The sequence below is a fragment of the Tachypleus tridentatus genome, chromosome 9, assembly GCF_004210375.1.
Source record: "Tachypleus tridentatus isolate NWPU-2018 chromosome 9, ASM421037v1, whole genome shotgun sequence".
NCBI classification, from domain to species: Eukaryota; Metazoa; Arthropoda; class Merostomata; order Xiphosura; family Limulidae; genus Tachypleus; species Tachypleus tridentatus.
In genome coordinates, this window is record NC_134833.1 from 121871877 (window position 1) to 121888270 (window position 16394).

The following is a 16394-nucleotide window of genomic DNA, read 5'->3' on the forward strand; positions in this document are numbered from 1 at the left end:
CCTTTACTTCAATCCCTAAATATTGTGAAGAGACTAAATTTTGCTACAAAGTGCAACAACCAGACTATTCATGATTGGAAAAAGGTGTTTATGAGGGATGAGTCCAAGTTTGAAATTTTTTTCAAAGCTTACGAAAAAAAACTAAGAGATACTTATCTTAATGCATAACAAGTACCATGAAGCATGGGGAAGGCAGTTTGATGGTGGGGGTGCTTTCCTGCTGAGATTACAGGAGATATTTGCAAGATAGAAGGAATAATGGACTAGCACAAGTATCATCAGGTACTGATCCGTCACGGTATATCTTTACAGTTTATATATTATTCGTAAATGATTCTACTACCAAGAAGATAATGACCCCAAACAATCAACCAATGAAAACTGCTGGAATAATTTAAATAATGCAATGGTCTACTCAGATTCCTGAAGACTTGACCTAATTGAGCAGATTTGAGACTTGACAGATCATAAACTTGACAAATCAAAAGTTACTTCCAAAGAAACTTTATGGTAATGTATTAGAGACATTTGGAATAAAATCCGAAATAAATATGTTGCAACAATGTTTGAAAGACAGTATGCAATTATTAAATTAAGGGGGCGGACACAAAATATTGACTATTTGTTGAATTCAAGCTCGTCCACTGAGTTTCTGTTGTAATAAATATGAAGATTAATCAAATTTTGATGTTTCACCTGTGATTTACTTTCCATTGTTTTTCGAAAATAACCTGAAATCAAAATTTTGACTTTATCCTAACACATTTGCACAGTACTGTAGTCTCCTTATCTTCTTTAAAAGAGTTAAAATGAGTGCTACTAGATTGATTCAAGGATAGCATGTTTATTTCAAAGTGATAGCTTTAGTTCTCTTAAGATATTTGTTCTTGAGAAAATAATGGTAAAAAGTAATCTTATGGGAGTTTACAAGATTATCTAGAACATTGTTAGGATAAATAAGTCTGGTTTGTTTGTACTATATTCTGAAAATAATAAGATGAGATGATACAAGTTTAATATTTTGAAAACACAAGCTAAACTGAAGTTAGTATACTTTTAAACTTTTATTTTCGTAACTAGATGATTGAGTTATGGAATGAGTTAATGTTGGAAGTAGTTGAGGACTGCATATTAATTAAAGGAGTTATAGCACAGTATAGATCAGTATGATAACATAAGATTTATGTTATTACATGAAATAATCTAAAATAAATCAGAAAGAACATGCGAAAATATTGAAACTTGAATTTGTTGTCACATAAATGCGGATCGAGATTTTCTAATAAATCATTTTTTTTGAAAGAGAAATTAACGACTTAATTAAATGGTGGATTTAGACTTTCTAAAGGGTAATTTTAGCTTTAAGAATTTCTAAGAATTTAACTGTTTAATAGCTCGGTGTCGTGGTGAGCTAATTCTCTCCTGTACGAATTATTATTGTAAGTCAATTGAACTTTAACTAATAATTCATATATATTTAAGAATAAACTTATTAATTAAAATACTTATTAAAGGACTATTACCGTAATTTAATTTAATGAGCTTACTGTTTTTAGAAGTTACTGTTTTAAGTGTTCTTTAGATACATGGGAGTAGTATATTTTCTTTTCTTACAACATTAAAAACTAGGTTTTGATACCATAGCGGGTACAGGATAGATAGCCCGTTGTGTAGCTTTGTGTTTAATTACACACAAACAGACAAACAAATCTCTTAGATTGTGAATTAATTATGTATGACAACTTTAAAGAAAAATTTAAAGACGGCTTAAGTAAGAAACAAAACTATTGGATGTTACAAATAGAAATATATTTCATTATTCCACCTCTAGATGGCAAGACTAAACGCCGCAGAACGAAGACGTTAAAAAAAATATATATAGCAGATCTAATGACGTCATCAGTTCTTGTAATGATCTGAAGGTTATATTATTAGGATTTTAGTACAGAAGGTTAGAGTTGCGCAAATTTAGCGATTGGTGTATTTTGTGCGCTATACCTTATAAAACAAGTTTGAAAAGGATGAACAAGTTGTCAAAAATGAGTTGGAACGTCGAAATCAGAATTTGAAATCTATCTTAGAGAGTGAAAATGACACTCCGTGTTTATTTAGAAATTGTAGGTCTCACAGGCCATAGTGGATTAGATCGAAGATCAAATTCAAAGTGTAGCTCAGGCCTATTTCTTCTTTTAGTGTTATGTGTGTTAATTCAGTTGCTAGTTCAGTCGGAGCAAGCTGAAAGTGATAAAAGTATATTGAGTGAAGATGCACTCTTTTTGTCCGATGTTCCATCCAGATTTTCTAATGCCGATCATGGGATTGCAAAATCAAAAAGGTCATTTGTTCACTCTAACAGTAACAGTGGTACAGTTCATCCTGAAAGGGATGGGCTAGTGAAATCTAAGTTACCATCAACAGGTTTTCCAAAGTTTGGTGAGATTTTATTTGATATTACTAAACTCTTTCTCTTAGTGTTACTTAGAAGCTGTGTAATCAGGAATTTGTATAAGTGTTTAATAACATTATCACTGGGGCACTATTTGATAGTGACAGTTGGGATGGAGAATTGCCTGATTGGTTGCTCATTTGGCTATAATATTGATTTTAACGTTAGAACGGTGTTGTGGACTAAAGGCCTTAGCTTCAAATCTCCAGCAGGGCAGATTGCTTAATATCCTACTGTATTAAAATCTTATGTTTCAAGGAAGTTTGTTTACTTGTGAAGCTATTATCTTATTAGCATTTTGGATAAGTTACTTAAAACAGTTGAACACTTGAAAATGAGGGGAATTTCCAGTTTTAGAGCATGGTTTTATTCATAAAACTAAATTTGAAATATGGAATCAGTGGAAATGGTCTATGTTATTAGGACATTAGTATAAACAATATAGTTTGGGTGAGACACAGGAAGGTCTGTTTTGAGTCTTTGCTGTGATATAATGTTAGCAGAACAGCATTATTTAAATATATATATATAGTAAGAAGAGGGTCATAGGTTAATGCCCTATTTATTTCAAATTTCTTCATGTTGTGATGAGTTGTTTAGGTGCAATAATGTAAAGGTATGTTATTATCATGGTTGGTTTGATAATGGGTTTGGACTGAGTTTGAGTGTGTGCAAAAAGATGATATTACTGTAATGATTAATAGCTAGGAAGTCAGTATTTTGCTCATGAAAAAAATTGAAAGTTTGAATCTACCCATTATTTTTATGAAACAATCAATTTCCCTCTTAAATTATAATGTATAATATACTCCATTACTGTCAGTATCATCTCATTCAACAAATTAATCACTCTCTTAAAAAATAAAACTACCATAAGTACCTTAATTGGAGACTAGCTTGTCTTTTCCAAAGCATAAACTTGTTTCCACTTGTCTCATAGTCCTTCAGGATATAATGCAAACAGATTTTGCAAATGATTCCAATATGTTGCTAACAATAAAAGTTAAATTTAAAGGACCATGTATGAAATTTTTCAGCCCTCCCTATATTTGCTTTTCTGGTTATAATTGTTATGAATATGAATTGTGAGAGTGTGTGGTGTTTGGTTATTAGGGTGTAATAACTACAAGAGGTTGGTTAGTTTCAAATAGTTTAAGCTTTAGTCTTCAGGAAGAATGGAGTTCATTTATAGAGGGTACTTGTTGGAAGAACGGTCAAAAATTACTTCAGGAAAAATTACAGGATTTGAGGAAGGGAGTATGCTAGATAATACAGCTGTATCAGTAAGAAGAAAGGTTAGTCTTAGAAAGAAAGAAGGAAATATTTAATAAGTTATTTAAGGGAAAAGATCTAGTATGAATAAAGCAAGTCTAATGTAGATGTAAATAAATATATGACAGGTTTGAAATAATTTTGATTAAGTATGCTGGAAATTTATGTGTGATAATATGCACAAGAAATGTGGAAGGAGAACTTACATATAAGGTTATAAAGTGTAAGATGTTATAAAGAGAAAAGATGGTTTAGTAGCAAAAACTGTAGATGTTCTGTAATGTGTGACAAATGTCATCTCTGAGTAATACAAATCTCATATTAGCAGTGAAGACAATATTAAGGTAAAGAAATCTCAAACATGACTTCAATTAAAACAGTGATAACTTTCCTATAGAGCAGTTTTTACATGAAATTAGTCTTCAGATGTAATGAAAGCTATAGCATTGAAAAATTTAAGAGATTCAATTACTATTTTAGAGATAATGATAGATGTGAGAAAAAAGTTTGTATATAATGTTTATAGTATGTTGTTACTAGAAAAAATGATATAGCCTAGATGAGCTGAAAAGACCTTTGACACCTCTTGAAAATGAAACATGGAGAGAAGAACAGATACAATTTCTTGCAGGCTCTATCATTAATTGGTTGATATTGAGTGGAATACCTGCATATATCAACAGATTAGTTATAGAGTCAAAAGAAACAAGATTATTGTTATTATGGGTGACATTTATTTTATAGATTGATTGGATTGTCTTGATTTCATTATTCAAGGTTGTGGTTGTAGGTTTTATTATTCACTATGTGAAGGATCCTATTATGTAATAAGAAAGACTGTTTTACCTTGATTTTAGTACTAAGAGGATATGATTAGAAATGGATTTTTTGCATAATATGAGAGAATTAGTGATTATAAAGTAATTATTTATGAAGCTCTGATTCATTTCATTTTTATTTGAATTAACCAAAGGCACATCCAAAAATATTTAGTGAAGCTGACTTCAAAATCTTCTAGAGATTTAAAAAAAAAAGAAAGAGGTAAATAATATGATAAGGAAGAATTACTTGAGATATCTTTATTAGTTCAAGTTAGCTGAGAAGCATTGCATTCCTTCCTAGTGTCTATTTTTTAACCTAAAACCTTATCATTAATGGAAAATGAGAACTAAACTTCTGTTAAATTGTGTCCTGCTTGTAAGAATGTATAACTTTCAAAATTTAGAATTCCAAGGTTGACAAAGATAAAAAACAATAAAACTTCATGCACATGTGTATAAAAAAATATATATATATATATATATTTGAGTAAATTAATTTCAGTTGCAAAAAGGAATTAAGAACAGTGTTGGCTTTTATGATATTTATAAACAATCCTCATTTTGGATGAAAAGAATATGACTTGAATGAAAACATTTTTTTACTTGTGTTTGTTTATGCTGATGAAAGTTAAGAAAATATTACTAATCTGACCAGTCTAGTGAATAAAAGGAGTGAGGAGTTTTCTTTAAATGATATTTATGTAGAAAAAGGAACTCTATAGAAATGCCAAATCTGATTTAGAATAAAGCTCTTAGTCCTGAGAAGATCTATCTCAAAAGTTTAAAGAACTATAAATTGTAGAAAAGAGCAAATGAAGGATTTTTTACTGGAAGAAACTCTTCCAATTATAATTTCAAATTTTAAAAATAAAAGCTCTTGGGAGATTATAACTTATGTTAATATCAAAGTATTGTAACATAAATTTTTTAAACGATTGTTTATAGGATAATAGACTTGTTACTGTATGTCAATTAGTCTAACAGTAAGACATAATTTCATACAGCAATCAAGTTACAAGTACATTCAAATTGCAGGTATATCCAATCAAATAATTTGGTTTATGACACCATTTACATCTGGGTTTAAATATAAAAATATAAGGAATAGGGGTTTGACCTCCTTTAATTAAAAAAAAACTTGTGAGCTTCCAAAGTCTACTCTTCTTAGACCCTGCTGAGTCTCCCAGGTGGACTTCACATGCCTGGCCTAGACTGTCTGCTTTCTCCCTCCCCACTTGCTTTGGTGTTTTTCTAAAACTGTTTATCATTTAATGGAATAGCTCTGTCTTTGTATATATGAATAAATAGCTCTAATACTATTAGTTGCATCAATTGTTAGTAGGTGATTAAATCAGCACTATAAAAAAATAGTGAAATTAATATGAAATAAACATTACCTTTGTTGATCCTAGTTGTCAGTTTGATGTTATAATGGAAAATGCCTGTAGTAATATCATCTAAATGTTGGCAATATCCAAGCTATCAGACAGTATCCAAACACTGATGATAAACTATTGAGCTGTTGTGGAAAATTAGTCAAGGATATGGATCTGGGTGTTTACACCCATAAAGTTTCAACTTTGTAGAGGTTGTAAGTTTCAAATGGTAGATAATTTAGAGCAGTTTTTAATTCTAATTTAAGAAATTTAATGGTAACTGCTTTCCTAGAACTGGCTGCAGACAGTAGGATCTGAGACACTGAGTGTGTGGAAGAACTCATTTCCATACTGTTAATTGATCTTCTATGACAACTGACTAGTTTATCACAAGCATTTGGATACTGACTAGTAGAATGGATATACCCACTGCATTTGGATGCTATTACCACAGACGTTATCCATTATGACATCATGTTAATAACTAGGAATGGTAATGACAATGTTTATTTTATGTATAAATACACTGATACACACTTGCACGTATATATTACCTTTGACCTTTACATTGCACTTGCCCCACCTGTTGTATAAGACTAATTCCAGTTTATGAAATGTAACTTGATATTAAAATGTGCCCAAATCAGTTAGACCCCTTGTACATACCTTATGAGAGAAGGTACTCTCTGTCATACTCTTCTTTGTGACAAATTCACCAGTTATCATGGCTTTATCATACCATTTTGAACACTCATGCCTCCTTCTGTTCTAAATCATCATTCAATTCCTATCCTTGTTGACAAGGAAGCTAATAAGAATGATCCACTTTGATTGTACTTTTACTTTTGACACTATCTCACCTAGCTGTCCTACAGTCAAATGAACTGGTTTTTCCCTTAACTGTTGGTGAAGTCATTTTTTTTCCCCAAATTAATCTTCTATGTGGCTTCTTATCAAAAGTATTCTGAAAATTTCTTTGCATGAGCTCAATAATGAGTAATATCCTCAAAAGAAAAAAAAAAGATGACATATAAGTGACAGAAGACTTTTTGTTAGTGAATCCGTGTTGGCTCTCTATGATATTGTATTCTATTAAGTGGAGTGTTTCTTTGTAACTGTGATTAGGTACAGTTATAAGCTAATAGGTGACCAATTAAAAATATTTTGTTAATTACAAGTGAATAAGTATAATAATTCAGTTTTGTTGCCTACAGGTATTAAAATTTGTTTTTGGTTTTTTTAGTCTTTTAAATGCTTTATTATTCCATTAATTTTTTTTTATTTAACATTTTGATTTTATATGCAGTACTTAATGACTGCTTTACTGGCTTTAGCTAACTAATACTTCCCAGTAGCCAAATTACTTCTGACTCTGAAATTTGAGAAGTTAGAATATAAAAAACAAACAAATTGCTGGTTGATTACCAACTCTTCCAAGAGTAATAATGTATTTCAATTAGTTGATTACTTTTGTGGCATTACTTGAGCTATTTGATTTTATTGTACAACACCAACCATTGTAATCAGTGCTCATTGAATAATGGCTTAAATTTACTGAAGTTGTGTCTGAGTTTTTTGTATCTTAAGTTTGTATTCTCTAGTTTTACTTCGTGTAAATTTTTCTGAAAATATCTGTATTTATGGATTCCAACATGTAATATTCTTAACTTCAGTCACATACTGGAAAACTTGAGTGCTTCTTTTTCCCAGTGAAAATGTGAAAATTTAACCTATCCCCATTTTATAACCCACCCAAACCTGGAACCCTTGTAGATGTTGCTTTCTGAATGTTTAACAACAATTTTACATCTTTTTTCTCAAATAAGGGAATCTAAACTGAATACAATAATACAAATGAGGTATAATTGGGACCTCCTGGAATACATTGTTGACATCCTTGATTTTGTATTTAATATTTTCTTATGTAGTAGAACTTAAAATACTCTTTTTTCTCTCTCTCTCTTGTGACTTAGCTAATGTGCATTGTCCAGAATGTTGTTTTCAGCCTTTCTGATGCCAGAAATCAGTTCTCTGTCACTTTAAGCTTTCAGGGTACAACAAAAAACAACAACATTGATTTGCATGTAAATATTCTGTCAGTTTTTGTTGCTTAATGATTTATTTGTTACAAGCCTTTTTTGGAAATTTATGTGTTTCCTTGAGATTGTAACAAGCTGATCACACTTTTGGATGTTTGTATCACAGGAATGTGTAATTAAGGGTGTTCATGTCATTGCCTAATCCAAGATAGTTTTATCAATTTGTAGGTATTTTACGACAGTGGTTACAAAACTATTGCTGAAGAATTGAGCTGGATTTTGGGGAATCTCACATATGTAAATAGGGTTCACATGAAATGCCAGGCTGATGTTGAATTGAGCTACTTTACAGAGCTAATAATTGTATGTGATAACCATGGAAATTACAAGTTAAAACCTGTGTCTATATTTTAAAAGTTTACTGTAGTATAAAGCTTGTTTCTATACCTTACTCTTTAATATATACAGAAAATAGTTGGTAATGTTTCTGTGTACATATTTAGTTGCTCCATTTCACTCTACTTTTTTGTTACCTTCAATCTCAGCAGTAATTAATTTTTATTTAAATCAGACTTAAGTAACATAAAAAATAAAATTTGAGTAAAATTTCAGGTAACAATGAAATATAATGTCTGGTTATTTTGCATTTTATTTACATACTGCTTATAATAAAGTTTGCAGTCAAACTTCACTGGTTTCTCATATAAATGCATTTGTTATAGTTTATGGTTAAGGGTTTGTGAATTTAATTATTTATGTAAAAACAGCTGGTATGGGTAGAGAAAGCTTCATGTAGAGGAGCGAACAACGTTTCAACTTTCTTTGGTCATCGTCAGGTTTGTAAAGAAAGAAAGAGGTAACTGACCAATACCTGACCACACGTTTGAAGGTGGTTGTATAGTTGAGTGTAGGAATGTAGAGGGCATGCTTAGATGTTGGATTATATTTATTAATATAGGTATAAAGGTGTTCCTTTGTATTGGTTTATTTTGGGCTTGAGTTGTTATATAAGTAAGGCTTCTTTAAGTTTGCATTTGTTTATGTTTGTTTCTTTATTTAGTATTTGGGTGTTTTTTTATGGTTATGTTGTGTTTATTTGACTTGAAATGCTCAAAGTGTGAAGGTGACTTTTTGTATTCTTTGAATATGGTTTCCATTTTTCTACTTGTTTCTCTAACATAGAAGTCATAGCAGTTATTACATTGTATTTTATAAACAATGTTGGTGTTGTGTTTGTTAGTGTAGTTTTGTGCCTGGTTTTTGAATAAATTTGGTATTAACTGGAATGTCATATTTTGTTACTAGGTTTTGTCAGATGTTGGTTATTTTTCTGCTGATGTCTGGATTATATGGTATGCAGCAGTATATGGTTTCATGATTATTTAAATTGTGGGGTATATTTACTTTTGTTATTTGATTTTGCTTTTTGTCTAGGTGTGTGCGTATAATGTTTTCTATGGTTTGTGGAGGATACTTATTAATGTTAATGAAGTATTTTTTTATTTTTGTCTAATTTGTCATTAATTTTATCTGGTGAGCATAGTTTTATGGCTATGTTTATTTGGTTTTTAATATGATGAGTTTTTGTTTTGTTTCATGTGCTGAGTCCCAAGGAATATATGGTCCAGTATGGGTGATTTTTCAGTGGATTTCTGTTTTAAATTGTGTATCAGTTCTTGTAATTTAATTAACAAATATTTATTTACTTATATATAACTTGCCATAAGTTGTCCTTAAAAATTCTTCTTGGAAATTGTTTTAGCAACAGAATGAAAAATGTGAAACAGAAGAAAAAAAATCTACTTGTACTGAAGACAAAGTTTAACAGTAAAACTTATTGTTCTGGTCAGTGGAAAGCTGATATGAGTTCCATACCCTGCATACTAGTTTGTGTGCATATATTTACAGTAACAATGCAAATACTCAAGCCTTGATAGCTCAAAAACTCTCAGTTATTCAGACTGGTAACTAGATTTCAGTGACTCTTGTTTGAATTGTCACTGTCAGTTCATATCAGAATGAACTGTTATATTTTATTCTGTGAATAGAAAGAGAAAAACAATATGAACATTTAATTTCATAGTAGTTAGATGCAACTTGTTTATCCCTATTTTATTTTTTTATGAATAACTGTTTATAGTCTGGCTTTATACAGAAGAAAAACTTTTGTACTTTTATCATTTTTGAAATTTGTAGTGTCTACATTTATTTAGACTGGAATAAAGTATAAGAAGGGAAATAAAAAGAGACTTCAGAGTGCATGATTGAAATTAATTTTAAAACATTGAAATGGAAGTCCAGATGCTTTTAAACACGAGTTCATTTTGCTTACTCATTATGAAATTGGAAAAAAGAATAGGCCGTACTGTGAAATAATATTAACTGGTACAGACGAGTTTTCAATTCAGGAACATTTAGATCTTAAATTTTGGGTATTTCTATAAGGTTTAAATATCCAATCCACAGTAATTTCTAACATATAACCTGAAAAATATCATGATTTTAAAATATGTAGTAACTTACAAAATTTTATGTTTCCATTTTGTAGAAATTGATACACTCTTTCAGATGCTTTTATGTTTACAGTTAGTCATACCATACATGCAGCTGTATGTATCAGGGTAAATGATTGAAGAAAGCCCTGTATCTTCTAAATAAGGAATGCTTGAAAAGGGAACAGTAGACTATGATTAGCTAATCACTTTTATATGAAAATAGTTCTTAGAATGTTAGATATTAAAAATCTTAGCTTAGCATTAGTCACAAGAAAAAATGAGCTACCAATTACAGTTTTTTTGTATTTTAATGTATGAATTTCTTTCTGAAAATTCTGTTTAGATAATTGTAAAATTAATAGTTAACCTACTTTCTTCTGTTTTACTCACAACAGAAATTAAATATATAGTGTACATAAAAAAATTTATTTCAAAATTTTTTCTTTCAAATTCTTTTAAACTTTCTAGTGATTTAGGAAAATAGAGAATTTTTTGAAGACATTTTATTCATGTGATTACAATATGTTACTATGCTTAATAATTTTTTCTTTTTTTTCCTGTGTTTTTACTACACAGCCAAAATAATTTTCCTTGAGAAAGGTCCAAGTTGAAACAGTGGTAATAATAAACTGTTTTTTTTTTTCTGTAATCTTAGTCATTTCTCAGCTTACTGTGACTTCTATCATCCAGTTTTCAATATGTCATTTAAAAACTAATATTAGAAAGTGTTTATGATGAAGTTGAAAAAGCCATAGAAAATGTACAAGTTGAAGGTGAAAAAAAACATAGAAAGCATGAAAAAGGATTATAAAAACAAAATCAAGGATGTGCAAAATAATATCAATACCAGGATAAAACACTTGGAGCTGAACTAGCAAATGCAAGGATCAAAGTAGCCATGTAATTGTCCATATCCACTTTCAGAATTCCAACTTCAGACATTATTAACTGTGCTGTATATATAATAGAAGAACCCAACTGGTATATAACTGTTTCTATTACAGTTTTGTCATCTATGACTATAGGATCTTGGATCTCTCCAGCAACAGTTGAACTTCTTCAAGTTGTGGAATTTAACATGGCAGTGCAACAACTTCCTATCAGGAAACCAACATACTACAATGGAAAGATACCATGGAAAGCACATCTGGCACAGTTTGAAATATTTTCCAAGTTAAATAGATATGGAGAAAAATTTATTTACCTTTCCATACATTGAAAGAATCTAGCTTTAACAAAATAAAATCAAGATTTGTAACCACCCACAGGCAGCAGGGGTTTGTACAGAAAAGTTTTGTGGGTTTCAAAATTACATTGTGAAAATGAAAACACAAGAATTGACTATTATTTCCTTACAACCTTCATTTTAGTAAAATATTTTATTTGTCTAAAACTTTGTTAGAAGGAGGCATGAGGGTTGATGGTTTGCTGAAGGAGACACTGTGGCAAACAGACTGATATATATGTGTCATATAGTATTGAAATGGCTGATGAATCTCCACAGTCCAGAAAGCCAGATAACAAATGGCTTCTGGAACTTCAGGCATACATCTTCAACATCATATATCAACTTAAACAGAACCATAGAATTGTTGATCATGTGTTATACTGAAGAATATAAACACTAAAAAGAGGAAGTACAACATAATAAAAAGAACTAACCTAAAGTATAATGGAATGGAAGCCAAGATGAGACATCCACAGATGATGATGAACTAATGTGGTTCACAAGTCAGCTGAAAGATACTCAGACAAAAGATGCATGTTTTAAACAAGTTATTTGGTGGATAAGGAATTGTGCAGAATGATTATCATGGCAGACAGTGACTCGATACAATCAATAAGACAAACACTTACTGAGCATAGCGAGATTTCTTATGTCTAACAAGAAGTTTTGTTATGCCAATTATGGAAAGATATCAGTGGATAGAAATTACCATGTCAGTTTTTATCTACATAATTACTGCAGTTGGAAGGACATTTTCACCTCCACAGCTGGACACTTAGACATAAAGAAATCACTGTAAAGGATACAAGTATGCTTCTATTGGGCTGTATGCTGGAGACTTGTAGAGGGTTGGTATAAATCATGTTAACTTTGCTGTAAGCAAAATATCCATGAAGAAAGCAACATAGCTACAGTAGTGTATGTTTAAACATCATTTAAGATAATTGCTGTGAGTTAGCTTTGATTTTCTACAACTGCAAATGTATTTGAATTGTAATGGATCCAAAGAAGAAAACCAAGGTTCAAAAGTCATGGCATTAGGGAAAAATGATAATAGGAGAGGATTATTTTGATTTATGTATAATGCAGTGACTTTCTTACAGAACTAATGCATGGTAGTTATATATTTAATAATATTTTAAACATAAATAAAATCCATTATTAAAAACTTTTTATGGCACACTTTCATACAATTCAGTGCCTACCACAAGTCTTATATCAGTGAAGAACAGTGAGACTGAATATGTCTTGGTGGTGATGGACTATTTAATCAAAGGGGAAAAAAAACTTATGCTGTTTCTAACCAGGAAGCAGAAACTTGCATCAAAACTTTTTAGTGTACAGATTTCAAGGTTTGTGGTGCTTACAGAGCTTCACTTGGGTCATGGAATGAACTCTGAATCAATCTTAGTTAAGAAGGATGTGTCAGGTGCTTGGAACTAAAAAGATCAGGACCCTCTCTCCTTCTTCAGAAGGAAAAGTAGAATGGTATAACCATAAACCTGTCAAAGACTGAGGCTGCTGTTGAAACCACTTGAGAGTACCCTCACATAAGAGCAAGCAATTTCCTTAGGCTTTCATATCCATTTATTATTATTATTATTATTATTATTATTATTAAGAAAAGTCAGATGGTAACTATTTCTCATCACTATGTGACATATCTTCTTTGATTTTTCTTAAGTGACAAACTCTACTCACACTTTTTTTTTTAGCATACAAAATCAAGAAATTTGCAGCCATGGGTGTTAGGTGATTTGCATGTCCCTTGAATATTAAAAAGCCGTTAACATTTGCTTTTCCTCAGAGATGGTGATTAAAGAATAGGTAATTAGGTGTAAAATGCTTTTCAAGGTTGTTGAAGACATGAAGACTGTCTTGAGGAATATTATTTGGGAATTTGTTTTGTAAGAAATTCCAGAAGCTCAACCATTTTTTTTAACTCTTACATACAACATTCCATTATTCAGGATATGGGTCTTGATTTCTCTCTCCTGTGTAAGGTAAAGACAGTTTCTTCAATGATTACTGTGAATCAGAGAGCAAACTGTTTAAACGAGACTTGTAAGGAAAATGTAGCTGGAGACCTATTACGTTTTCACTGACAGTTTCAAAGAGACACTTCTCCCTTTCATTTTTTGAATGTTAGTGAATGGTGTTTTTAGTAGATAAGAACCTTGGACATATTTTATAATATCTTTGCAATGGATCTTGATGGTGGATTATTTTTTAACTTTTTTTATTGAAAGAAAGTACTTCTGTTTTTGTCACTCTTTGTATTGTTTGACACTTAAGTCATTTAACTCATAAACTAAACCACACAAACTGCAGTGTGGTTCTCTCGCTTATATCTAAAAGCACAAAGAAATTCTGGAAGCAGTCAGACAAATTGTGTAGCACTAAGCTTGGTGGTTGAAATATTTTCAACTGTTCACTGTTGATGGACTGTTTGCTGGTGAATGCAAAGAAAGATGTTTAGAAAGCTACTGTTGAGTTCCAAATAATTGTACGTGTGATTATTTATTTTTAGGTGCTTTTCCATCCTGTATGATACTTACTTGGAACTATATAATTATTAAATTTTAGCTATAGCACTCTGTGACCTATTTAGAGCCATGTCATAAAGCACCATACAGGTCAAAATTCTCCAAATAAACTTAATTAAAGACAAGTGTCATTTCCATTTACTTTTGTACTTATACAAATAAACATGGTAGTATTAATACTGCCACCACCACCATTACTGCAAGCAGGAGAACATAAGAATAATGCACATGAAGTTTAAATAAAAAACACCTCAATTTTATACCCTGTTGTATTATTCAGAACTGTATAGTAGCTAAGTTTTCTCTACTAGAAAGCAGCACTACCACCTGTTTGCTGAAAATGTTTTTTGGTGATGCACGAGTACTTATTGTTGATGAATCTCTTGACTAGGCCTAGTGTGTGGTATGTTATATGTTTGTTAAGAGGCAACTTCTTGACTCTTCTAATTAGGATGAATCTGTTTGCTTAGTGAATTGCAATTTAAAAAGAAGTAAAGAAAATTGGAGGGGTAATATTAACAGTGAAAATGGGGAAGCTTTACTGGTTATTTCTAATCTACACCACTGTCCTTTACATGTGATAAATTTCTTTAATGCATAAACAAAAACTGATGGAAAAAATACTTTGCATGAAAATGTTTTCATGTACATTTATAAAATATAAAAAAACAACTTGTATCAGTTTATATACATTTACAAAAAAATAAGAAACTTTTATCAGTTTATTTGTGTTTGATAAATGTAATTCAGTACAGGAAAAAGAGTAGTTTATTTAAATAATGAATTGATAACCATGTATTGCCTATTTCTACATTTTATGTGAACTTAAATGTCTAAGGAATAGTTTACTGTGTAGTACATACAGATTATCATCTCACAGGCAGTTGATTTTAAAAACTTAACACCATGCTTCAGGCACTGACCTTGAATGGTCTTGGTAATGTTTTTGTTGCTCACAGTTTTTAGCATGACATACCAGACATTCGTGTATTCTACAAACTGGGCTGTTGTCCAGGTTTCTTCTCTGACTCATGTATAAATCATTTAATTAGATCTAAGTTGAGAGTAGAACATTTTAGCAGTTGGATACTCTTGTCTCTTTGTTTCATTTCTGTGGTGAAGAATTTAGCCATTTATTAAGATTTACCACAATAGCATCAAGGTTTTTACTATTTAGCATAATAAAAACAAGAGATCAACTTGTTCTGTTAAGTATATGTCAACAGGAGAATTCCTAGAACAAGTATTAAAACGTATAATAGCAGATTGTTAAATGTAATTGCCTAGTTTCAAAATAGCTAAAAAACAAAATTGGTTATTAAGTGTCGTCTTTCAAAAGCCACAAAAGTAATAAACATAGTGAGCTTATATTTCAGGTGTCAATGTTTGTTGGCATCCACTGCATTTTACAGTTACAATTGAAAATCCTTAAGACCCTTTTTTTTTGAGTGTTTTAAAAATAAAGAAGCTGTTTAGTGTTGTTGCATTTACATTTACTGTGTATTACAGTATGATATAATATGTCTTAATCCAAGGCACTTCCACCTGCATGTTTTTATATCAGCACTTGACCAGATCCTATATATATATACCAAAAGTGCTACCTCTTGGGTGTTACCAGGGCACACCACTCTTGTTCATGAAATAGTTCTCATGCAAGGCACTTCCACTGGAAGATTTTTGCCTAGATGGCATAATCCAACATATCTTAAGGTGCTTTCCCTGGATGTTTTTCTCTGTAGACCACACTTGGCCATAGTACTGTATATCCAAGGTGATTCTCTGGGCAGACTACACTTGTTGATCAAATAGTTCTCATACATGGTGCTTCCTCTGGATGTTTTTTGCCTGGATATACTGCACTTGGCATTACCTAACATATCCTAAGATGCTTTCTCTAGATGTTTTACCTGGTGGACTACTCTTGAACATAATATTTTATCTTCAAGGCAATTCCCCTGGGTGATTTCTGCCTGAGCATCCTGCACTTATTGATCTTGCAAACTTGTGTAAGGTTATTCTACTGGATGTTTTTGCCTAGATGTACTTCACTTGGCATTATTTGTTGTATTTGAAGGCACTTCCCCTGGATGTTTTCTGTCTGGGCAGACTGCACTTGATCTGTTCGTGTACACTTCATGGTCCTTTAACCCTAGCCTCTCTTGTACCTT

At 31.2% G+C, this 16394-nt stretch overlaps 1 protein-coding gene across 3 annotated transcripts in view; it reads left to right on the forward strand.

The window, feature by feature from the left end:
* The first annotated feature begins 1892 nt into the window (after positions 1 to 1892).
* Positions 1893 to 16394, forward strand: part of LRP1 (LDL receptor protein 1) — a 253189-nt gene continuing 238687 nt past the window's right edge. For 2 of the 3 annotated variants that reach the window (XM_076456983.1, XM_076456986.1), the window contains exon 1: positions 1904 to 2433. In XM_076456983.1, coding sequence (XP_076313098.1) covers positions 2091 to 2433 — 343 coding nt within the window. In that variant the 5' untranslated portion in view covers positions 1904 to 2090. Of the gene's footprint in view, positions 2434 to 16394 lie in introns of all 3 variants that reach the window. The other variant, XM_076456984.1, reaches the window with a different exon arrangement.